The 25619-nt window shown below is 40.4% G+C and overlaps 1 protein-coding gene across 1 annotated transcript; it reads right to left on the reverse strand.

The window, feature by feature from the left end:
* Positions 1–494: 494 nt before the first annotated feature.
* Positions 495–24069, reverse strand: LOC114669013 (gastrula zinc finger protein XlCGF57.1-like). The gene is made up of 2 exons (XM_051926271.1): positions 23654–24069; positions 495–2838 (listed from the first exon to the last, which is right to left on the reverse strand). Exons 1-2 carry the CDS (start codon positions 24042–24044, stop codon positions 1793–1795), a joined length of 1437 nt encoding a protein of 478 aa, XP_051782231.1. The 5' UTR covers positions 24045–24069; the 3' UTR covers positions 495–1792.
* Between the last annotated feature and the right edge of the window lie 1550 nt (positions 24070–25619).

A 25619-nucleotide genomic window follows, 5' to 3' on the forward strand; every position in this document is an offset into this window, starting at 1 on the left:
TCCAGTAAACTGCCCGGGTGAGTGGCAATGAACTTTAAATCAACTGGGGACTTTTTTTTTTCCCCTACAAAGTATAAACTTTTACTTATAGACGTTTTGCATTTGGAGCAGAGGCCATGGGACTCTGCTTTATATTTTCATATATACTTCTATTTTATCTAAGTCTTCATATAATTTTGTCCTTTTAATACTCTTCGGTCAAAGAAAGCTCTTTGATTATAACTCATTGGTGGGATGCATCTACCCCCTGAGAATTTCACATAGCACAGACAAACACCTTTGAGCAGATGAGGTATTTTGCACATTCATTTGTGATCAAAACTTTTAGGCCAATCCATCCATCACCAGAGCGCTTAGCCAATTTATTTGTCAGCAACACCATGAAATCCAGAACCCCACCCCAGAAACAAAATGGAGGATAGATCAGGGGCTAAGAGAAAAAAAATAATCAGGTCCTTAAAGCACACCATCCACATACTGCAGATACTTTTATTAACATGTCTTTACACTCGGCCGTATCCTGGTGCAGTGCCTTTAGTTCTTTTCACCAGAAGTTGGGTATGCCGTCTGGACTGGATGTCTTAAGCTGCTTGGTTTCTGTTTCTTTGATTGCTACCTTGGCTCATTTTTATCTCATTAATCTCATTGTTTTCTACATCTGTCCGTACTTTGCTTTTTAACCAATCTGCTTCATTTTTTTTATTCCCGAGCATCCTCATATATGCTTCTCCAAAATATCCCAACTTCTTCCTTGTCTGTTGGTGTACCGTAGTTACTTCCCTGAAGAATCGTGTTTTCCATCTTCTCTTTGTGCTTTTGTTTGCATTTTCTTAACTTGAGTATCCCACTTGCCATTGTGAAGTTCACATCTTCGTATTTTGACATATATTTCGTTGTGGACTTTCACGTTGGCCAGGATTAATGCTGCTTTATTTTCTTTCATTTGTTTCATCCACGGTCAACTGCTGCTTTGTCTGTTTCGCCTTCATCTGATTTTCTTATGCTTTGTTGGTTGACAAGCGATGAGCTTTGATGCTCAGTTCTGATCCTGTCGACTGTTACATCCATCATATGCTGTTGGCTTTGCTTTATTTAACTTGTGGACTTGTTGACCTTGGCTATAATACTGTATGTTGTATTGTTTAATGATATTCTCCATAACTTCTCTCCTCTTTGGACGTCTGTGTAGTTGTCTATATAGATCACTTCCAGTGGCTTTTCTTTAATTTACTTGATTTCTTTGTCCTCTGTTGAGGGGTCTTTACTGCATTCTTACTTGTATTCCCTTTACTTACATCAATCATTTTTGAGTTTGGGTGACAGTTCATTGGAAGTGTTTGATTTGTTTTACCTTTATTTGGACTTGTTGTATAAAAACAGAAGTACACAATCTCTTCTTCATCCATAATTGACTGCAGGACTGTGTACAGCCCTCTTAACTTTTCCCCCCATGTGACTAATGTGTTCTCACCCATTTACTGTGGTGGGGCCAGCAATGCTGTCCATGTGGACTGTCACATTGGCAGTCTTGTTCTCTTCATTTGAAGACATTGCACTTTCCCTCTCACAATCGACTACTCTAGGGCTGAGGCAGGTCACCCTTTTCACATGGGTAATAAGCAGCCAGTATGAATTACTCTTTTAGATCCTCTTCCTACTATAAAAGTAGTTTGTCCATGACGAGATATGATATAGATCTTATACAACGCACCCACCCCCACATAAAGGTATTCATCAAGACTTGATGAGTAGTTAGGTGGATTACATTTCACTCTTTTCTCCACCAGCCAACTTACTCCTTCAAGGCTGCCTTGTTCTCTCCTCTGTGCACTGTTGAGTGTTTCTTAAGACTGCTCAACTGCGTAAATCGTTTCCCACATTCAGAGCAGCAATATGGCTTCTCTCCTGTGTGAACTGTGGAGTGTCTCTTAAGACTACCCATTTGTGTAAATTGTTTACCACATTCAGAACAGCAAAATGTCTTGTCTCCAGTGTGAAATGTTGAGTGTCTCTTAAGACTGCTCATATGCAGAAATTGTTTGTCACATTCAGAACAGGAAAATGGCTTCTCTCCTGTGTGAATTCTTTGGTGGCTCTGAAGATAGCTCACTCTCAAAAATTGTTTCCCACATTCTGAACAGCAATATGGCTTCTCTTTGGTATGAATTCTCATGTGCCTTGTAAAATGACTCCTTCGACAGAATCCTTTGCCACATTCAGAACAGCAATATGGCTTCTCTCCTGTGTGAACTCTTTTGTGGTTCTGAAGACTGGTCCTTTGAGAAAACTTTTTACCACATTCAGAACAGCAATATGGCTTTTCTCCAGTGTGGATTCTAGCATGTCTCTGAAGACTAGTACTGTCACAGAAGTATTTGCCACATTGCAAACAGCAGTATGGTTTCTCTCCAGTGTGAATTCTAGTGTGTCTCTGCAGTTTATTTCTGTAGCTGAAGTGTCTGCCACATTCAGAACAGGCATATGGCTTCTCTCCCGTGTGAAGTCTGTTGTGGCTATGAAGACTGGTGTTGTTTGAGAATCGTTTGCCACATTCAGAACAGCGAAATGGCTTCTCTCCAGTATGAATTCTAGTGTGTCTCTGTAGGTGGCTACTTTTTGAAAAATGTTTGCCACATTCCAAACAACTATATATCTTTTCACAGGGTTCTCCTGTATGAATTCTTTTGTGGCTCTGAAAGTGGCTGCCTTGAGAAAACTCTTTACCACATTCTTTACAGCAGTATGGCTTCTCTCCTGTGTGAATTCTTATGTGTCTCCGCAGAGTGCTTCTGTCATAGAATCGTTTGCCACATTGAGGACAGCGGTGATGTTTTTCTTCTGTAAAAAGTTTAACGGCAAAAATAAAAAGGTTATTTTCAGCACACTGTCCTATTATTTACAACAAGTTACAACATTCAACAGATGACAATTGAAATTAATAACAGACTTTAAAAAGCATAAGTAATCATAACACTTAAGTTGCAAGTAGAAAAATACTCAACTTGCTCCTTTTCCCTTAAGTATTACAACTGGCCAGCATATGAGCCCAATCATTGGAGTTAAGAAACTGAAATCGTAAACTAGCAGATTATATGTGAGAGACCCAACTGACAAGATTACTGGTCACATTTTGTTATTAAAATCCAATTTTGCCATTGTAGTATAATGGTTAAGGCAGCATTTCTCAACCTTTAAGTATTTGCAACCCGAGTTTTCAGAACAGTTTTAATCGCACCACCCTAGCGTTTTTTTGAAACCCTAATAAAATGTATTCCTATATTTTTTGCTGCCGATACACCACTACAAGTTTAAAATTTTCCTACTGTCACACACGTGCGCATGGGAGGCAGCTAAAGGGCTTGAGTGACGGCAGTTCTGAGAGATGCCGGGAGGTGGCAGAGTGCATTGACTCTTTTTATTTCTTGCCTACAGACCATTCCCGGGAGATTCCACCTGACTCTCGTGACATCATTTCCGGGACCGAGCCAATGGAAGGAGTCCTTACTGGCTCCGGCTCCTCTGACGTCACGTCCGGCTCCGAACCAATGGAGAACGAACACATCCCTGATCCTTATGACCTCACTTCCTGTCTCCCCCTTTAAAACCCTGCCCTTTGTCCTTATTCCTCCGTCTTGTTTTGGACTCGATTGTTTGCACACCAGTGCTATTTATTTGCATCAAACGACTTTTGCAGCCAGGATACCAGAATATACGGGTGGCTGCCCCAACCCTTTATCTGTGTATGTCTCGTGTTTATGACACTACGAATAGTGAAATTATGCCACATATGGAAACATTTGCACCCCACAGTTTGACAACCGCTGGGTTAAGATTTGAACTTCAAATCCGAGATTGTGGGTTCAAATCCCACCACTGACACCATGTGACTGTGAGCAGGTCAATTTACCTGCTTCTGCTCCAATTGGAAAACAAAACAAAACAAAACAAAAGTAATGTAACCAATTGTATCTCAAATGTTGTAGTCGCCTTAGATAAAGGTGTCAACCAAGCAAGTAAATGTAAATGTAAAATTAACACAAACTAGGTATCCTGATTTCATTAGAGTAAGGCAATACTCTTCCCTTATCTCAGTATTATAGCAAGTTTCATTTATAAAACAGAGCAGAGTGCCACGCATGTCAAATGCAAATTTAATTGCCATAAAGTGCCTTAACATTTCTTCACAATTAGACTAAACCCTCAACTCCTAAATGTACTGTATATCAAAATGGCTTATTCAATCACTAAAGCAAAACTTAGCAACAAAGACGGTGGCATGTTAACGTACAGGCCTATAGGAGCTGAAGTGAGAATAAGTGGAGGATGAGGAAACCCAGCATCAGCGCGGAGTGGCAGGTGACACACAGACTGGTTAGCTTGGTGACATACTGGTGACAATTATAGTTTCAATTAGAATGTTAATTGATTTGAAGTGTCAGGATTTATTGGTAACACTTTAAAAGGACTGTAAAAACGCCTCTATCAATCATATACTGTTATGTAACAAGACCTTAACAAAGGCCTCTTTTTGTGTTACTAACATTTACAAAGATCAGTCAAGTGCTTATATACCTTTGTGCAGTGTGGCATATTGCCATGCTGGTGAAATTAATTGTGAATATAAAGGATTCACATGTCTTACACTCAAATATGCAATATCAAGAGAAACATGTAACATTTAAGTTGCCTTTGACCATTCAAAGTAAAGTTATTTTAGATACGCCATATTGCAGAGATGAAGGGATAGATAGATAGATAGATAGATAGATAGATAGATAGATAGATAGATAGATAGATAGATAGATAGATAGATAGATAGATAGATAGATAGATAGATAGATAGATACAGTGGTGTGAAAAACTATTTGCCCCCTTCCTGATTTCTTATTCTTTTGCATGTTTGTCACACAAAATGTTTCTGATCATCAAGCACATTTAATCATTAGTCAAATATAACACAAGTAAACACAAAATGCAGTTTTTAAATGATGGTTTTTATTATTTAGGGAGAAAAAAAATCCAAACCTACATGGCCCTGTGTGAAAAAGTAATTGCCCCCTTGTTTAAAAATAACCTAACTGTGGTGTATCACACCTGAGTTCAATTTCCGTAGCCACCCCCAGGCCTGATTACTGCCACACATGTTTCAATCAAGAAATCACTTAAATAGGAGCTGCCTGACACAGAGAAGTAGACCAAAAGCACCTCAAAAGCTAGACATCATGCCAAGATCCAAAGAAATTCAGGAACAAATGAGAACAGAAGTAATTGAGATCTATCAGTCTGGTAAAGGTTATAAAGCCATTTCTAAAGCTTTGGGACTCCAGTGAACCACAGTGAGAGCCATTATCCACAAATGGCAAAAACATGGAACAGTGGTGAACCTTCCCAGGAGTGGCCGGCCGACCAAAATTACCCCAAGAGTGCAGAGACGACTTATCCGAGAGGTCACAAAAGACCCCAGGACAACGTTTAAAGAACTGCAGGCCTCACTTGCCTCAATTAAGGTCAGTGTTCACGACTCCACCATAAGAAAGAGACCTGCATGGCAGATTTCCAAGACGCAAACCACTGTTAAGCAAAAAGAACATTAGGGCTCGTCTCAATTTTGCTAAGAAACATCTCAATGATTGCCAAGACTTTTGGGAAAATACCTTGTGGACTGATGAGTCAAAAGTTGAACTTTTTGGAAGGCAAATGTCCCGTTACATCTGGCATAAAAGGAACACAGCATTTCAGAAAAAGAACATCATACCAACAGTAAAATATGGTGGTGGTAGTGTGATGGTCTGGGGTTGTTTTGCTGCTTCAGGACCTGGAAGGCTTGCTGTGATAGATGGAACCATGAATTCTACTGTCTACCAAAAAATCCTGAAGGAGAATGTCCGGCCATCTGTTCGTCAACTCAAGCTGAAGCGATCTTGGGTGCTGCAACAGGACAATGACCCAAAACACACCAGCAAATCCACCTCTGAATGGCTGAAGAAAAACAAAATGAAGACTTTGGAGTGGCCTAGTCAAAGTCCTGACCTGAATCCAATTGAGATGCTATGGCATGACCTTAAAAAGGCGGTTCATGCTAGAAAACCCTCAAATAAAGCTGAATTACAACAATTTTGCAAAGATGAGTGGGCCAAAATTCCTCCAGAGCGCTGTAAATGACTCATTGCAAGTTATCGCAAACGCTTGATTGCAGTTATTGCTGCTAAGGGTGGCCCAACCAGTTATTAGGTTCAGGGGGCAATTACTTTTTCACACAGGGCCATGTAGGTTTGGATTTTTTTTTCTCCCTAAATAATAAAAAACACCATTTACAAACTGCATTTTGTGTTTACTTGTGTTATATTTGACTAATGGTTAAATGTGTTTGATGATCAGAAACATTTTGTGTGACAAACATGCAAAAGAATAAGAAATCAGGAAGGGGGCAAATAGTTTTTCACACCACTGTAGATAGATAGATAGATAGATAGATAGATAGATAGATAGATAGATAGATAGATAGATAGATAGATAGATAGATAGAGTCCCCAAGGGGAAATTAATGCATTGTCATGCTTGTCAACAACAAAAGCAGCATTAATTACAGTCAGTTAAACATTTCCAAACCTCCTTAGTCCTGAACAGGCTCACGTTGGGCTGCAGGAGCCTATCCCAGCTAGCATAGGCTGCAAGGCAGGAACAAACCATGGATCAGGGTGCCAGTCCATCACAGAACACACACACACAGGGGCCAAATTAATGTCACCAATCCACCTAACTTGCATATCTTTAGACTGAGGAAGGAAAACCATGAAGACACAGGGAGAACGTGGAAACTTCACACAGGGAGGATGCGGGATGCAAACCCTGGTCAGCTAACACTGAACCACTATGTCACCAGTAAATTAAAATTGGAATTTTCATTTTAAAAATACATTAAGTAAATACAGTACTCCAATGTATGGTAAAAACTTTGAAGGCATTAACGCACATCTGCACTGTATGTGCAATTTTTACTACTACTGTACTTTTTGGCTTGTGAGTCTGTAAAGCATGGAGTTCTTATAAGTTATACGTTATTGCTTAAAAGACTCGGGTGAAAACTGCAGTTTTAATGAAGGGAACTCCTACACTAAAGAAATGCAATCAAAGACAAATGAGATGCATGTTGCAATGTGTTTCTAACTATAATGTTCATAAGAAACTAAAAACAGACAAATTTGTCCATGACCACCTGAACACAGTAAATGTACCCATTATTTATTTTGTCTCTACATATAACGTTAACGGCACACAAACTGATGTGCACTGTTACTTTGCGTCTTTCAGAAATGTAAACCTAAAGGTTGCTTTGTGCTGGTGCATGAAATGCAGAGAAAATAATTATTGATTTAACAGATGGCATTATTAAATGAACTTATAAACCAAAAATTTGAAGAATGAGCTTGAGCGCTCATCAGGAAACTAAATTAAAATACAAACGTTACTGTAATATGCTATAGTTAACTCAGGTGCAAATAAGAGGCAAGTTTAAAGCTGATGTCACATCACGTGACGTTTAGTCACAGGGCATGTCAGACTTACCGACTGCAGCTGCTGATTGCTGCTGTCATCTTGCAGCCAGCATTTCTCCCATGGCTTGGGTTCAAAGACGTGTTTCTTGTCTGTTTTGTCTCATTTCTTGCCATTTGTTTGCATTAATGCTTCTTTGGTTTATTATGTACAGTTTGTGTCAATTTGTAATTGAAAGATGTCTAGATTAGGTCCCATGTGTTTGGTGGGTGGTTCCCCAAGGGGTGCGGCCAACTGCTAATTACTGCCCTCCACTGCCTACACTGGAGGGTCTTCAATAGTTCCTGGCAGTTAATTTCGAATGGGATGTGAACCCTGGCCTCCTTACTACAAGAGAGCAGTGCAACTACTGTGCCACCTTGCTCTCCATTTATTATAGTCTTGTTACAAAGTAGTACATGAGTAACAGATGCATTTTTGCTGTACCTAAAGTTTTACCAGTAATTTTATGCTAATCAAACTATTATTTCATCTAATTTGTGTGTTCATGCATGCAAGTGATGTTAGAACATTAGAACACTCTGGACGAGAACAGGCCATTCAGCCCCACAAAGCTCGCCAGTCCTATCCACTTAATTCTTCTAAAATAACATCAAGTTGAGTTTTGAAAGTCCCTAAAGTCTTACTGTCCACCACACTACTTGGTCACTTATTCCAAGTGTCTGTGGTTCTTTGTATAAAAAAAAACTTCCTAATGTTTGTGTAAAGAGTACCCTTAACAAGTTTCGAACTGTGTCCCTGTGTTCTTGATGAACTCATTTTAAAGTCACAGTCTCGATCCACTGCACTAATTTCCCTTCATAATTTTAAACACTTCAATCAGGTCACCTCTTTATCTTCTTTTGCTTAAACTGTAAAGGCTCAGCTCTTTTAATCTTTCCTCATAACTTATCCCCTGTAGCCCTGGAATCAGCCTAGTCGCTCTTCTCTGGACCTTTTCTAGAGCTGCTATGTCCATTTTGTATCATGGAGACCAAAACTGCACCCAGTACTCCAGATGAGGCCTCACCAGTGTGTTATAAAGCTTGAGCAGAACCTCCTGTGACTTGTACTCCACACATCAAGGCGCTATATAACCTGACATTCTGTTAGCCTTCTTAATGGCTTCTGAACACTGGTGGTAGTTTTAAAATTTTGCTTTTTATTTGTATTCTTCTTCTTCTTATTTTTATCATTTAATTATTTATTTAAAGAATTAATTAACTAATTAATTTAATTAATTAATCAATAATAATAAAATGCACCTGAAAAATACTATCATTAAAAAAATGTAATTTAAAATAAAATGCACGGATTAATTATTTTGTGGCTACTTAATTCCTCAACTGACTCAATACATCAAGATATCCGTGAAGAGGAACACGCAACACATCGTTGCCAAGACCATCAATCAAGTGACTAAGTTAAGTGGGCGGTGTGGTGGCTCTGAAGCTGAGGATCTGTGCTGGTATTGAGAAGGTTGCCGGTTTGAATACCCGTCACTGCCAAAAGAGATCCTACTCTGCTGGGCCCTTGAGCAAGACCCTTAACCTGTAATTGCTCCAGGGGCGCTGTACAATGGCTGACCCTGTGCTCTGACCCCAAGGGGTATGCGAAAACGAACAAATTCCTAATACAAGAAATTGTATAAGGTGAAATAAGTGGTCATTCGTTCTGTCAAAACTAAGGCATAGTCCCTGTTAGGAATGAGAATTGTTTCATTAACTGTAGTGAATGGCATGCAGAGACTGGCATCACAGTCAGGAGGCCAATATAACACAACAGGAGGACAGGGGAAGACAATTTATCCGAGACATTTTCCTTCCCAGTACATTAGAAGGCAGCCTCCTTGACTTGGATTCCACACATGGATGCCCGCAGGTCATGCTGGAAGCAGTACTCTTGTGACTCAACCCCTATTAAGTTCCGTGGGGACCGCCATGGGGAGCTGAAGGGATTAACACTCCCTACTCCGTTTGATTTCCAGTGGACTCGGAAGTACTTCCATCAGGCTGTGCCCTAGCACTACAAGTACTCCCGAGTCCAAGATAAAAGACACCACTCAGTCTCAACCAGAAGAGTTGGAGTCAGGGGGAAGGTGGACAAAGCTTTCTCTCTCAGAAGAAAGAGAGAGAGAAAGAGAAGAAAAGAAGTATGTTGTGGTTCATTTATGCCTCCATACAAGGTATTTATAAAAATAAACCTGTTCTTCATACTGGGACATGTGTCTGTGAGGTTGTATTTGGGGTTTGGGGTGTTGCAACTCCCCCTGGTGGTCACATAACATTATTTTTGTTTTCCACTTTTCTTATTTAGTAACTAGCGGGCATTGCCCTCTGCTTGCTTCACTCGCCAACCCCCCTGCCTGCGCTACGTGCCAGCAACTTCATGTCTGTGCCGCTCACATATGTGGATTTCATTTTCACCAAACAACAAATCTTTTAATTCTCGAGGATTGGCCTCTTCATTGGGAAGAAACACTACTTCTCCCTGATGGCAACACAAATTAGATGATCTACAAGTCTCCGACTTAAAGTTCAAAGCCACACAATATCTACATACTTCTGTCATATCACCTATGTCCATATATTCAATCTCTTTTTGCTTTTACCTTTTCATCAAAATCGCATTAAATTTTGATTCCGTGTTTGGAATTACATCGTGTCAACGCAACGTATAACTGCCCGTGAGTGAATCTTGTTTCTTTCTCTCTACACGATCTGTATCTGACAATAGTATTCACAGAAATGAGAAATGACGGAACGGTGTGTGTGGTTGTGTGGGCAGGACTTTTTCAAATCTCTTTGCATAAAGTCTTGTCTCACGGGGCTTGAAATTTTCTCTCGCGGGATTTCATTTTCACCAAACAACAAATCTTTTAATTCTCGCGGATAGGCCTCTTCATTGGGAAGAAACACTACTTTTCCCTGATGGCAACACAAATTAGATGATCTACAAGTCTCCGACTTAAACCTTAAATCCGAACAATATATTCGATCTCTATTTGCTGTTCCATTATTTCATCGAGTAATAATTTCCATTTGTTTGCGCTAGTGAGATCTTTACTATCATTTTTTTTTTGAGACTTTCGAATTTTCGTACTTCCATTGTCTCTAACCTGCTGTGCATGTGTATCGTGCCAACGTTTTTGAATTCTTTATGACGTTCTACTTTGTCATCTGCTCTTTGTCTTTTATTTCCGGACCCCGGCGTGGTTGAATCTCTTGGCACAAAGTCTCGTCTTGCGGGATGTGAAAGTGTCACGTCTCGTCACTGGATAAAAAGTCTCATCTCATCCCAGGATTGTTGTTATTATAATACAGACATAATCATGTGAGAATTACACTTGAATATAAACAAACTTTTACTGTCGTCTGTCAAATGGCCATTGCTGTTTGACTACGTATGCCTCTCGTGTCATAATGGGAATTTTTATGTTTATCTGGGACCCTCATTTGGAAAGTTTAAGAACCACTGCAGTACAAGTCTTGACAACTTATTAGTGGCTGGACTAACAATGGGGAGTTTGTATCCTGATATTAACAATTAAAAGCAAGCGGAGTAGACAAAGGGGAAAAATGGACTTTTAATGTCAAAAATGAAGACCCTTCACTGTCGGACCCAATCACTGCGGGGTCATTAGCAAATCACAGTTTACATAACCAGAACACCTGGAAAAGTGGAATGAAAATTGTAATGAATGATGACAAAAATCAAGATGGAAAACTTACATCGGGGGTCCTCTATCACAGTCCGGGAGGGCAGGTTTTCATTCCAGCCAGTTTCCCCAATTAGAACTCAGCCCTTGCTGATAATAAAACTTGCTATTTAACTCTAGGCCTTGTTAATGCATTCATTCATCAAAGACAAATTTTAGTTACATTCTTGATCAGAGGTCCTCAATTACAGTCCTGGAGGGCCGCAGTGGCAGGTTTTCACTTCAACCAATTTCTTAATTAGAACCCATTTCTTTACTACTAAAGCAATGCAGTTCTTGGGATTTTAGTTATCCGGCCTGTTAAAAGTCAGAAGCCTTAGTGGTCTGTTTTAGTTTTTAGCAGCTGCATTTAAGGCCTAAGGGAAGGTTTATGGATGTGGTGAGAGTGGATATGAAGGTGGTGGTGGGTGTGACAGAGGAAGATGGAGAGGACAGAAAGATATGGAAGAAGATGATCCACTGTGGTGACCCCTAACGGGCTTCCTTTTAAACCTGTCCATATGCACCAACATGTATCTGTGCTAAAAATAAATAATAAATAAATAAATGAAATGAGAGAGGAATTGGTAGGAGCATTAAGTTTAAATCTGTTCTAGTCCATAAAACCCACGGATAATGTTCTCAGAGAAGGAAACTTCCCTTTGACTTGTAAATGTATTTTATCATTATTATTTTGTATTCCTGCCTCTTCATTTTCTTTTCTAATGGGCACAGCCATTTTTGTATACATACAATTCAATTACTAAAGACACACCCTCCAGGGGGCCACATTGTGTGACATCATCAGCACGACGCTATTCAGGCAAGTGTCACATGGGATTCAGCATCTCAGTTTCTGGATAAATTCTCAAAGCAGTTTGCATTGTAAGTCTCTGGTTATCCTCTTGACATTTAGACTTCCCGACTCAGCATTTTGGTTTACAGTAGACCCCCGCGAAGTCACGGTTCAGGGTTCATGGACTCAGTCGTTCGCGGATATTTCCTTAGAACCTAACTATTAATTGTTAGTGGAATGCCCAAATATCCTTCGCAATTTTTTATGGCTTTTTTCATGGCAATACTGTGCTGTAGAGAGAACAGGAAGCAACCGCTGAGGGAAATGTGGTTTGGGATAGTGAAAGTAGCCAATCCGAGAGCGGTATTAATTTTTCCTTGATGCTGATTGACTGCTGCCCTGTGACACGTCTCCAGCTGAATGTCCTTGCATTTTCCAATTTGTTATTGTGTTCATTTTGTTATTCTTAAACGCACAAGATGACGTTGAAATGCCCTGCACCTTCTAAGGCTTCTTGCACTGAGCCTAAGCACGAGAAAAAGTTTAAAACACTCCAGGAGAAGGTTGAACAACCGGATTTGCTCTGGGAACTAAAAAGTTATGCTGCAGTAGCACGCCACTATGGCATTAATGAAAGCACCACATGCTACATAAAGAAGAATAAAGCAGCGATTTGGAGTACCGTATCTGTAAGTTTCTGTGATAGTGCCAAAAAGGTTAATGACTGTAAGGAATAAAAATATCATCAGGATGGAATCTGCCTTGGAATTGTGGATCACTGACTGCAGGAAGAAGAACATCCCCTTGGATGGTAACATCATCCGTGAGAAAGCATGGAAAAAAGTACCAGCAGTTTACTACAGGAGACAATGTAACAACCTCCCATCACAATGTTCCTGAAACCTACAAAGAAAAGCCAGCATGAAACCCCACCAGAAGAAGACCCACACAAAGATACGACTCCTCCTGAAGCGCCTGAAGAAGAGGCGCCACCCGAGGAGTTTTAAATCCTGTGTATCGTACTGCATAGCTACTTCATCATCATCAATATCATTCATCATTGGCGAGTACCCGTACATTTTACTGTATTTTAATTAAATGAAATTATTATGTATTTACTCTACTTGTACCAAAGAAAACTACAGCGCATACCAAAGAAACGTGCTTGCATGAATTACAGTACGTATAGCGGTAACATCGGTATTTTACATTCTAGCACTGCGGGAGACATAGCAGTACAGTACTGTACAGTATACGGGTTTAACTTTACATTCTGTTTTTAGGTAATGTATTAAGGTATTAAGCTGAGTTTGCAACAAAATTAAAAGTGTTTTGGGGACATACTGTATTTAGGGTTTAAACTATAAAAATAGAAATTTAAAAGGCATTTTTTAACAATTTGCAGGTGCTCTAGGAACGTAACCCCTGTGAATTTTGGGGGTGTACTGTACATTTTAAGTTTTGGTGCAAATTGTTTTGATATACCAGTTCTGATCTTAGCTTCATTTTCTGGACCTTCTCTTTTGCCTGTCTGGTCTAATATTCCCCAAGAGTTCAACCGAAGAATGATGCAGTCATAGTTCTGGAAACCCAAGCCTTCCTGGACTTTCTACACTATCATATTTAAGCACCTGCTTTAAGCATTTAGTTGTGTTTCATAGAACACTCTTTTGGTGAAGGAATATCAAAGAGGGTGGCAGAAACCGGTGCTCTGTTTGCAGTAAAACTTTGCAAAATAACTGAAACAGGAGTAGAAAGAGGTGAACCAAATGAGCAATTAGTGCAATTAGTAATTTCTACCCTACGTCAATTATGCTTATAGCGAGGTGCGAACAGATTTCTGAAGACACCCGTGGAAGTTTTATGGAAAACGCTTGGAAGAATCAACGCACCAACAAGCCAAATGCAGCCGAGACTGCAGTTCACGAACAAATCGGTTCACGACAAAAAAGTTTGTAAAAAAATTGCTGTGGTTAACAAACAAATTTTGGTTGACGAACAAAATCCTGGCTTCCCAGTGAGGTGACACAGTGTTACCCGAACATCTGAGAAGCACGTGACCCAAGAGATGCAAGAGCGTCCCGCTAGCCGAGCATCCTGTCCACTGTCTCCCAATCTTCGTGCGCGCAGTACTGTACGTGCCAGTTCTTACTGTACACGTGTTGTGTTCTTTGTTACGATAACTCCTGTTACTATTTCAGGATGGCCCCTAAGAAAGTGAAGAGCGATAGTGGTGTTAAAATGGAGAAGAAGGCAGATAGGAAAATCACCATACAAGTGAAGAAAGTAATCATTGAAAAGCATGAATGTGGAGTTCACATGTCTGTTATCGCATCCAAGTACAGCAAAAAAAAAAAAAAAATAGGGTTAGGTGGTGTGGCAGACGGCTGGCAGGTCATCCCGGCCGGGACTCCCCTGTGATGGAAAGATGGGGGAAGGCAGCTTTTTTAGGACACTGCCTCCCCCAAAACCCTAGATGGCAGCTCCCCTGTAGTGTAGCGGTGCCTCGGATTCGCACAGGGATTCCTGGGACTTGGAGTTAGGTTTCTCAGCCCTTTGGGTGCCACCAGGGGGAGTGTGAAAGGACCTTGGGGAGTCATGCTTCCCTAGCAGCCCGGAAGTGCTTGGAAGTAATGAGGATGGAAACCCCACAGTACATCTGGGCTGATTAAGGAATTGGGATTCTCCATCTGACCCGGAAGTGCTGGCAAGTCACAGGGACGAAATAATGGAAGCACTTCCGGGTCAAGGACTATATAAAGGACTGTTGGGAACTCAGCAAGTGAGCCTGAGTTGGGAGGAGGTGGACAACGCTTGCTGGGAGGTGTGGAGGAGAAAACTATTAGTTGTTGTGGTTATTGTGGCTGTGGTGCTTTGGAGGCACAATACAAAAAAGACAGAGGAGAATTAAAAACCTTCTTTGTGCTTTTAACACTAGAATTACCAGAGCCTACGAAAAAACTTGTATATCCGGCCCACCTTAAATCGCTTCTTAAATCCATTCACACCTCTCTGCCAGCATCCTTTGTCCTCTAAATGTGCTGATAAAAGACAAGCTGCCAGCAGCCGGCTATTCCATCCCCCCACCGACTTAGAACGTGAGCGAAGTTTTCCCAGCTCACGCCTTGATTGATTATGTGGGAGTGAAGTGGAGTTTTACAGTGGAAATAAGAGATCATTATTCTAAAGTAATCTGTGTAAACACATTGTTAAAACAGAAACTTTGTCATATTTTAGTAATAAATGTTACAAAATGTAGTAGGCATAAACTATAGAATGTGTAAAGCCCGAGTTCCAAAGATCAAATAAACACTTTCACAAAAGCTTCAAGGACAATACAACAGCCTCTGTGGCGTAGCGCGTTAAGATTTGCCTCTTAGAGCACAACAGCTCTGCCGCCTCTCAGACCTGAGTTCGATTCCCCGCTAGGGATAGAATGTTGCTTTTTATTTTCTTTTTAACCTCAAACGGACATAAAATTTATAAATTGGTATGCACTGTCAGTTAATGAGATCGTTATATTTTCATGTGGGATGCTCCTTTTAAAATATTATTTTAACAATTGAGACTGCAATTAACAGGAACAACTGTCCTTATAACTGTAATTTTTAAGATCCATAACACAGACAGACGAGCACTGCGTAATAGAGAGACAGACAGGCAGAGATATATAAATAAACAGGGAAGGCACATGTACTGAAAGAAGAAAAAAGATCAACGTGCGTTGTTGTTACTTAGAGAGTCAGATCGGGGGAGGCGTGATGTTAGCGCGGGTGAGCTCATTCAGTGCTACAGGAACAACGCACGTTGATCTTTTTTTTCTTTCAGTACATGTGCCTTCCCTGTTTATTTATATATCTCTGCCTGTCTGTCTCCCTATTACGCAGTGCTCATCTGTCTGTGTGTTATGGATCTTAAAAATAACAGTTATAAGGACAGTTGTTCCTGTTAATTGCAGTCTCAATTGTTAAAAAAAATATTTTAAAAGGAGCATCCCACATGAAAATATAACGATCTCATTAACTGACAGTGCATACCAATTTATAAATTTTATGTCCGTTTGAGGTTAAAAAGAAAAAAAAAAGCAACATTTTATCCCTAGCGGGGGAGAGGCGGCAGAGCTGTTGTGCTCTAAGAGGCAAATCTTAACGCGCTACGCCACGGAGGCTGTTGTATTGTCCTTGAAGCTTTTGTGAAAGTGTTTATTTGATCTTTGGAACTCGGGCTTTACACATTCTATAGTTTATGCCTACTACATTTTGTAACATTTATTATTAAAATATGACAAAGTTTCTGTTTTAACAATGTGTTTACACAGATTACTTTAGAATAATGATCTCTTATTTCCACTGTAAAACTCCACTTCACTCCCACATAATCAATCAAGGCGTGAGCTGGGAAAACTTCGCTCACGTTCTAAGTCGGTGGGGGGATGGAATAGCCGGCTGCTGGCAGCTTGTCTTTTATCAGCACATTTAGAGGACAAAGGATGCTGGCGGAGAGGTGTGAATGGATTTAAGAAGCGATTTAAGGTGGGCCGGATATACGAGTTTTTTCGTAGGCTCTGGTAATTCTAGTGTTAACTGCTGTCTGTCTGTTGGGAAAAAGGTGGGCAACCATGCCACCTAGTGTCCATTCATTTACAGTGGGCTTGGGAACCAATACATTTCAATACATTCTTATGGGGAAAAATTGCTTTCACAAACAGACTTCAGGAACAGATTGTGTTTGTGAACCGCAGGCACCACTGCAGTTAAATTCCAAGTTTCATTATCAGCAAGGACTGTCTTCTAATTAGGAAACTGGCTGGAAGGAAAAGTTGCAGACACCGTGGCCCACCAGGATAATTTGGTCCCCATCAAAAAAAATCAATTAAAGGATGGAGTTGGTTGGGACAAAAACCTGCAGCCACAGTGGACACCACAAGAGTGAATCGGACCACATCCAAATTTTCCCCTGTGGAAACAAAACAAAATGCTCTCCCTCTATCTGCCGTGGTTCCCCGAAAATAAAACTTACTCTGAAAATAAGTCCTAGTGTGATTTTCAGGCTGCTCTGTAATATCAGCCCTACCCCAAAAATAAGCCCTAGTCAAGATCGTCAGCTGAAAAGTAAGGTGCCTAAGGCCAGGTTTATGCTTCACGTGATGTGCCCGAAACATCCATTCAACTCCAAGGACACCTTGCCACAATATCTCTGAATACGATATTTAATGATTATATCCATTGATTCTGGGATGTGCTCATTTCAGCAAGCAACGGGCACAAGGCAGAAACACAATCACTGGACGGGGCATCAGCTCATCACAAGGTGAACACAAGCACTCACATACACTGGCGTCATTTTAGTGTCACCAAATCTGCATATCTTTGGAAGGAAACCAGAGCCCACTGTGGAAACCCACCAGGAAAACATGCAAACTGCAGGCAGGGAACACCAGCGACGTGACTTCCTGCGAGACAGCAGCGCTACCGCGTTGCCACCGTGCCGCCCCATATGTGTAACTATTAGCAGTATTTATTATTTAAACAAAGTTAACGACTTATCTGTAAAATGTAACATACATACTTTAATGCATTTCATCATGAAAGTGATATCCAGTATAAACCTAAGGATTCTAAAAGTGCAGAGAACTGGAATATCATAAATGTAATGTGTTCTGTGTGGCGATTGCTGCTTGCCGCTACCGTCAGCTCAGGAGGAAGCCCCAGAAACAACTGGGTCACTTTTAAGATGACGTTTATGACGGTCGACTTTAATGATAAAGTAAACTATGGGATTAATGAGGACATTTCGAGGTTAAAGCTGGAATTTCCACTTTAATCACAAAATAGACATTTTCATTATGTCCATATTTTTTTTTCTCTGTGGCTCAAATACTCCGCTGTACATTCTGATGGTATTGTAAAGGTACAAAAAGACGGCACAGAAGATGGTATGTGAGACTTTTAAAATGTATCTTGTCATTACAATCGGGAATATGCGACGATTGAATATCAAAGAACCACAAACGCATTTGTGTGTCGGCATTTTGCTTCACCAGATCGAACCGTTCATCAAACATCGAAGCGCACACATCGACCCTGGAGGATCCTAAAAACGTAGCAAGAAATTCAGGGTTTGAATGTGGAGAGTTATGACGATATTCCAGAAGAAGATGACATGACTGCATTTGGATAAATGAATATTGTTGTACATAAATACAGTGGTGTGAAAAACTATTTGCCCCCTTCCTGATTTCTTATTCTTTTGCATGTTTGTCACACAAAATGTTTCTGATCATCAAACACATTTAACCATTAGTCAAATATAACACAAGTAAACACAAAATGCAGTTTGTAAATGGTGGTTTTTATTATTTAGGGAGAAAAAAAAATCCAAACCTACATGGCCCTGTGTGAAAAAGTAATTGCCCCCTGAACCTAATAACTGGTTGGGCCACCCTTAGCAGCAATAACTGCAATCAAGCGTTTGCGATAACTTGCAATGAGTCTTTTACAGCGCTCTGGAGGAATTTTGGCCCACTCATCTTTGCAAAATTGTTGTAATTCAGCTTTATTTGAGGTTTTTCTAGCATGAACCGCCTTTTTAAAGGTCATGCCATAGCATCTCAATTGGATTCAGGTCAGGACTTTGACTAGGCCACTCCAAAGTCTTCATTTTGTTTTTCTTCAGCCATTCAGAGGTGGATTTGCTGGTGTGTTTTGGGTCATTGTCCTGTTGGCAGCACCCAAGATCGCTTCAGCTTGAGTTGACGAACAGATGGCCGGACATTCTCCTTCAGGATTTTTTGGTAGACAGTAGAATTCATGGTTCCATCTATCACAGCAAGCCTTCCAGGTCCTGAAGCAGCAAAGCAACCCCAGACCATCACACTACCACCACCATATTTTACTGTTGGTATGATGTTCTTTTTCTGAAATGCTGTGTTCCTTTACGCCAGATGTAACGGACATTTGCCTTCCAAAAAGTTCAACTTTTGACTCATCAGTCCACAAGGTATTTTCCCAAAAGTCTTGGCAATCATTGAGATGTTTCTTAGCAAAATTGAGACGAGCCCTAATGTTCTTTTTGCTTAACAGTGGTTTGCGTCTTGGAAATCTGCCATGCAGGCCGTTTTTGCCCAGTCTCTTTCTTATGGTGGAGTCGTGAACACTGACCTTAATTGAGGCAAGTGAGGCCTGCAGTTCTTTAGACGTTGTCCTGGGGTCTTTTGTGACCTCTCGATGAGTCGTCTCTGCGCTCTTGGGGTAATTTTGGTCGTGCCGGCCACTCCTGGGAAGGTTCACCACTGTTCCATGTTTTTGCCATTTGTGGATAATGGCTCTCACTGTGGTTCGCTGGAGTCCCAAAGCTTTAGAAATGGCTTTAGAACCTTTACCAGACTGATAGATCTCAATTACTTCTGTTCTCATTTGTTCCTGAATTTCTTTGGATCTTGGCATGATGTCTAGCTTTTGAGGTGCTTTTGGTCTATTTCTCTGTGTCAGGCAGCTCCTATTTAAGTGATTTCTTGATTGAAACATGTGTGGCAGTAATCAGGCCTGGGGGGTGGCTACGGAAATTGAACTCAGGGTGTGATACACCACAGTTAGGTTATTTTTTAACAAGGGGGCAATTCCTTTTTCACACAGGGCCATGTAGGTTTGGATTTTTTTTCTCCCTAAATAATAAACACCATCATTTAAAAACTGCATTTTGTGTTTACTTGTGTTATATATGACTAATGGTTACATGTGTTTGATGATCAGAAACATTTTGTGTGACAAACATGCAAAAGAATAAGAAATCAGGAAGGGGGCAAATAGTTTTTCACACCACTGTAAATATAAGATATCCCTTGAAAATAAGCCCTAGTGCATCTTTTGGAGCAAAAATTAATACAAGACCCTGTCTTATTTTCGGGGAAAAATGGTATCTAAAATGTAAAACTTCTGTTTTATTGTCTGCTTTGCCAGCAACTTCCAGCTAAATGTGGCAGACGAATTTGTGTACGCTACAAAATAGGCCAGAATGAAGAACATTGGAATGTTGTTAGCTGAAAATGCATGTGTATAACAGCGATGGATGCTCTGTTGGATTAATGTGATGTTTAAAGCCTTCAGTTTAATTTAATTGGATTTATAGATGCATGAAGACATTTGTGAACCCTTTGGAATCCCTCAAATTTCTGCATTAATTCCTCCCGCTGATGTGGTCTGATCTTCAGCTGCGTTACAATCATGCACTGGCAATCGGAAGGTTGCCGGTTCAAATCCTGTAAATGCCAAAAGAGACTCTGCTCTGTTGGGCCCTTGAGCAAGGCCCTTAACCTGCAATTGCTGAGCGCTTTGAGTAGTGAGAAAAACGCTATATAAATGCAAATAATTATTATAATTATTAAAGACAATCAACTTCAACTCATAACACACAAGCAACTGGACTGTCGTTGCTGACCACATCATTAAACATCGTTATGTTAACATCCTCTCCAGAAGTTTATGGGAGTCAGTTGTTCACCCAATGGCATGAGACGGGAGGTGTGGCTTGTAGGTGCCCAACCCCTTGAAAAAGGCACTGTCCTGGAAGGGTTGGCTCTTCTCAAAAAAAGATCTGTTCATTGAAAATGAGAAGATCTGGATTACAAAAAATAAAAAAAATCTGAAAAAGTGCGAAAAGAAAAGGCTGGGGTGTTCAACAGTCCAACCAGCAGAAAAATGGAGGAAATTCAGGGCGGTAGTTGGCATCCTGAAAAGATCACAGCAGGAGCACAGAGGTCAAAAGGAACACCATGGGGAAGAGCAAAGGACCTTTAGAAATCTCCTGACCAGGATTCACGGACGGACAACACCCATGAAATCCTCTCTGCTCTAAACTAACATCTCAGACTTGCAAATGACCACCTGAACGATCCACAATGCAAAATGTTGTGTGGATGAAGGAGGCAAAAGTTAAAACCTTTGGCATAAATGTGCAATGTCATGTTTGGAGGCGAGACAGCACTTCACTCCAATACCGAATCCTCATTAGTAATGGAGATGAGTCCAGGTACAGGAAGGTTGTGGAGGACAACAACCTGCACCTCAACATCAGTAAGGCAATAGAGCTCCCTCTCTCAGCGTATCAACAGAGCATGCCAAGAAGTCTGTGCAGTCACCATTTGGGGGGGGGGGGGGGGAGTGAGGTGGAAGTGGTGTGGAGCTACAAGTACCTGGGGGTTCACATGAACAACAAACTGGAATGGTCTGACTACACAAGAAAGACCAGAGCAGACTGGGCTTGCTAAATAGACTCAGGGCTTTTCATGCTTGCAGCAAAGCTGCTAGAAATATTCAACCGGTGCATTGTAGCCAGTGTGGTGTTCTACCGTGGGTCTCCTCGGGAAGCAACCAGAGCTCAATAGAAGCACAAGGCCTGAATAAACTTAACAGGAAAACCTGAATAATCAACAAGGCTGCCCTAGGACACACTAGAAGAGGTCATAGAAAAAGGGATGGTGGCAAGAAGAAGAGAAAGGGATGGTGCTAACAAGTGCCTCTGGGGGTCTTTTCTGCCTACTGCTGTCAGACATTTCAATGCTACCACCTGTTGTGCTCATTAATTTAATTTTATTTATTTACTTATCGATTGGTTTTGTGGCAGCTTTATCAAGGCCTGCAAGCTTGATATCATCAAAAGGACAAGGAGCACAAAATATAGTCAAGTATAGCAATCTGACAGGAGAATGTCAAGGTAGTGGGTGCTGAAACAAGAAAATGAGTCGACACAAAGGAAGAAATCAGCAAAAGAGTGGCTTAAACAGAAGGAAACTGGTGTTCTGGAATGGCTAATTAGACACCAAAAATGGAAATACTGTGGGGCCTGACCTGAAGATAGCAGATCAAGAAAAGATATAAATGAATGTAAAAGGTGTGTAAAGGAGAAATGGAGTAGAATTCCTGGCTGATCCACAGGTACTGGAAATGTTTGGAGGAGGACATTGCTGCTAAAGGAGGTTCAAGCAGTTAGTAAAGACACAAGGGGTCTTATATTGGGCCGTGAATGTTTAAGTGAAGTGCTCAGGACTAACAAGAAGCAGCCCAATTTTTTGCGATACTAGGGGGCTCTGCCCTCTGCTCTCTTCACTCGACAACCCCCAGGTGGGCGCTACACACGAGCCACTTCACGGCTCTGCTGCTCACGTATGGGGAAGCGGATGTACAATTTAAACAGATTGTTATTTTCATGGGAATTGTTACATATACGTAATAGAACTAACTAGTTTACATTACAGGGAGTAATTAAATAAAGTAAAAAAAATAGTAAAACATAATAATTTGAAAGAAAATTGTTTCATGTTGCGTTAGAGATATTAGTTGTGTTATACGTTTATCATTCTGTTTGCCTTTAAAAATTAACAGGCAAATACTTTTTAAACTTACACTTTTATGTAAAACTTCAGTCAAAGCAATATTTGGAATTAACTTTTCGTCAAAATCAAATTGAATTTTGATTCCTTGTTTGGACTTACATCTTGACAATGCAACGTGTAACTGCCCGTGAGTGAATTTCGTTTCTTTCTCTCTATTAAATAAACCGACTTTTTTCGAATGTTTGTCACTATGATTTGTTAATTGTCATAGCAAAAGCTATTCTAATGGGAAACTGTAACCATTTTAATACGAATGGCATATCAAGATCTCCTTTGGTGTCTGTTATCTATGGAAGATGTACTACATTACCTTTCCTGTTGCCTGTTAAAATTTTACATGTTAGAATTGTTTGACCAATTTTGAATACAACAAATCTTGTCCTATTGCATAGCCCATCACTCGGACATAAATTACACAATAACATTACGATGCATCCTTCTTTCAACAGAAATTCAGCCGGTGGAAGACCGGACAGTGTTAACGGTTGTTGTTTTCATCTTCCACATGATCACCACTAACTGTTTCAGCATAGTCTATGGATATGCAGTTAACCAATCTGCCATGTAACTGATTGACATTTTTCAAGTTAATTCATTTGACTTCATCGTTTCTCAGTGATTGGATTACCCGTGTACTCATTTTATCTTTTGATAACCCTTCGTGATAAATTTCTTCATTAAGATTTGGACATAATACGTCTTCTATTACTGGGAACTTAAAGTGAAAACGTAAAAATTTATAAGAGCAAAGGGCGCAGGAAGTGTGTCTGACAAAAGCATTCACACGAATGAGAGGCGAGAGGACCGTGGGTGTAAGCCATTAACCGGAAATGGTTGAGATGAAGGCGGGACCCCATCTACCAAACTGAAAAAATCTCTTGGCAATAGTCTCATCTCAAGATTTTCTTTTCTAATAGAGAGATTAGTTCAGGTCAACTGTGTTTTGTCCATCACCTTGACTTGAACATCAGACCACATTGTTGTGAGGAATTAATGCAGAAATCCAAGGAGTTCCAAAGACCCTTTCCTGCAATTCTGTTTTTGTACAGCACTGTTTACCCTGGACAGGTTTAGAGAGTTTAACACAAACAAATACAGCAAGAACAGCAAATTACTAAACCTTACAACATTACCATAGATGAACTCTCAAATTACACAAAACACATCAATTTCACTAAATTTCTCATAAAATGCACAAGACCACCCAAACGTACATACATTTTTATTTTATACTTACTTTTTACAGACTTATTTGTAGATGGTGGCTGATCTTTCAAAGTTCTAAAAGAAGAAACTTCTCCAGTCTTCTTTGTGTCCGATTGAACCAATTCAGATTTCACATTGATAGAAGGTTCCGGAGATGAACAGTGTTTGCCGGTCATCACTCCATCTGGAAATCCAAAAGGAAGGTCGTCTTCTTTGACCCTCTCCATACTTGTACGTTTGCACAACTCAATGGTGACAGACTTTTCCTTAGCCTCTTCTTTAATGTCCACTGACCCCAGTTCGCAATCCTCATCATCAATGCAGAGACACTCTTGTTTAGTGTGGATGCTCTCCCATTTACAGTCTTCTTTCTTAATACTTACAGTTATTATCTCCATGACTGTCGTGTCAGCCTCACACATCTCTTTAGTAAATGGCAGCTTTGTCTCTCTGTGGAAAGAAAAGAGGGTTTAATTTCAAGAAAACTGCAGCGTTGAACCCCAAAGACATTTGATTTCACTGTACAACACCCTCTCACTTGAGATTTACGTCAAGTGGGTCAGTTCATAGCAGGTTCTCAGGAACTCATAATTCTTCGCATGAAACTGAACCAATGGATTGGCATCCCAACGGAGGGTAATTCTTTACCTGGCCGGGAGGCCATAATGAATGGACTACATAAGTGGAGGTGCAACCAGGCTGGGATGGCTCTGGTGTCATATCCCAGTTGGAGTGAGAAGTCAAGCAAAATGGCACATTTTATTGGCTAACTAAAAAAATTACAATGTGCAAGCTTTATACCTTGTCTGAAGATGGGGGTGTATTCAGTAGAGAGCATTACCTCCCTTGTTGGAATGAGTTCTTTTGTAATTGCGGCGTGTTACATAACCCAAACCTATATAGATATATTAAAAGGCGATATCCCTCCGTTAGTGATACGGCGGTATAAAGATATCGCATAGGAGAAATAACTTCGCTTTGTTTAATGACAGCTTACGCTGCATAACAGACGAAGGAAGCCAATGGAAAGAATCCAGTCCGGGAGTGGGGGCCCGATGTGTAGAGTCGGCCATTTTCGCCACTGCAGTGGAAGGATTTTTAGGATCAGATGACGTCCGTTGGCTTCAAATGTGTGCCGGGGCAATGTTCTAAAATTTTATACTCTTTCTACACGTGCAGACCCCCACTTCGGTGAATCATGCCATTCCAAACAAGGCAATACAGTATCATGCGGACTTTGACACACAAAAAATAGAATACAATGGTCCTCAGTCTGACTGCCCATTTCCCAGTTGTCTGTATCTGTCTTGTCTTGTGTCATTTTAATTGCCTAGCAGTTCTATATGGTGAACCCCTGTGCATGTGAGTAGAAAAAGGCAGATTTATCAGAGATATTTGCAAAGAGTACAGTAACATATTAAACCTATACTCTTATTACAGGGGGCCGAGTTGCCTCGAAAGCTCACATATTGTAATCATTTTAGTTAGCCAATAAAAAGTGTCATTCTGCTTGATGTCTCACTACATCCATAATGGGTAACATGGTAAAACACCCTAGTGCTAGGTCCCAGTTAGGGAAATCACAGAGTCATATGAAAAAGTTTGGGAATCCCTCTTAATTCTTTGGATTTTTGTTTCTCATTGGCTGAACTTCCTTTTAATATATGACATGCCTTATGGACACAGTAGTATTTCAGCAGTGACATTAAGTTTATTGGATTAACAGAAAATATGCAATATGTATCATAACAAAATTAGACAGGTGCATAAATGTGGGCACCCCAACAGAGATATGACATCAATACTTAGTTGAGCCTCCTTTTGCAAATCTAACAGCCTCTAGACGCTGTCCTCCTATAGCCTTTGATGAGTGTCTGGATTCTGGATGGAGGTATTTCTGACCATTCTTCATACAAAAATCTCTCAAGTTCAGTTCAATTTGATGGCTGCCGAACATGGACAGCCTGCTTCAAATCATCCCATAAATTTTTGATGAA

Source organism: Erpetoichthys calabaricus, chromosome 1, assembly GCF_900747795.2.
Source record: "Erpetoichthys calabaricus chromosome 1, fErpCal1.3, whole genome shotgun sequence".
Taxonomy (NCBI): domain Eukaryota; kingdom Metazoa; phylum Chordata; class Cladistia; order Polypteriformes; family Polypteridae; genus Erpetoichthys; species Erpetoichthys calabaricus.

Bases quoted from the DNA above. Each gene is read 5' to 3' on its own strand.
- LOC114669013 (XM_051926271.1), bottom strand. From the start codon at position 24,044: ATGTGTGAGGCTGACACGACAGTCATGGAGATAATAACTGTAAGTATT. The intron at 2,839-23,653 runs GTAAGTATAAAA...AACTTTTTACAG, and splicing joins TACAAATAAGTCTGTAAAAA to AAGAAAAACATCACCGCTGT.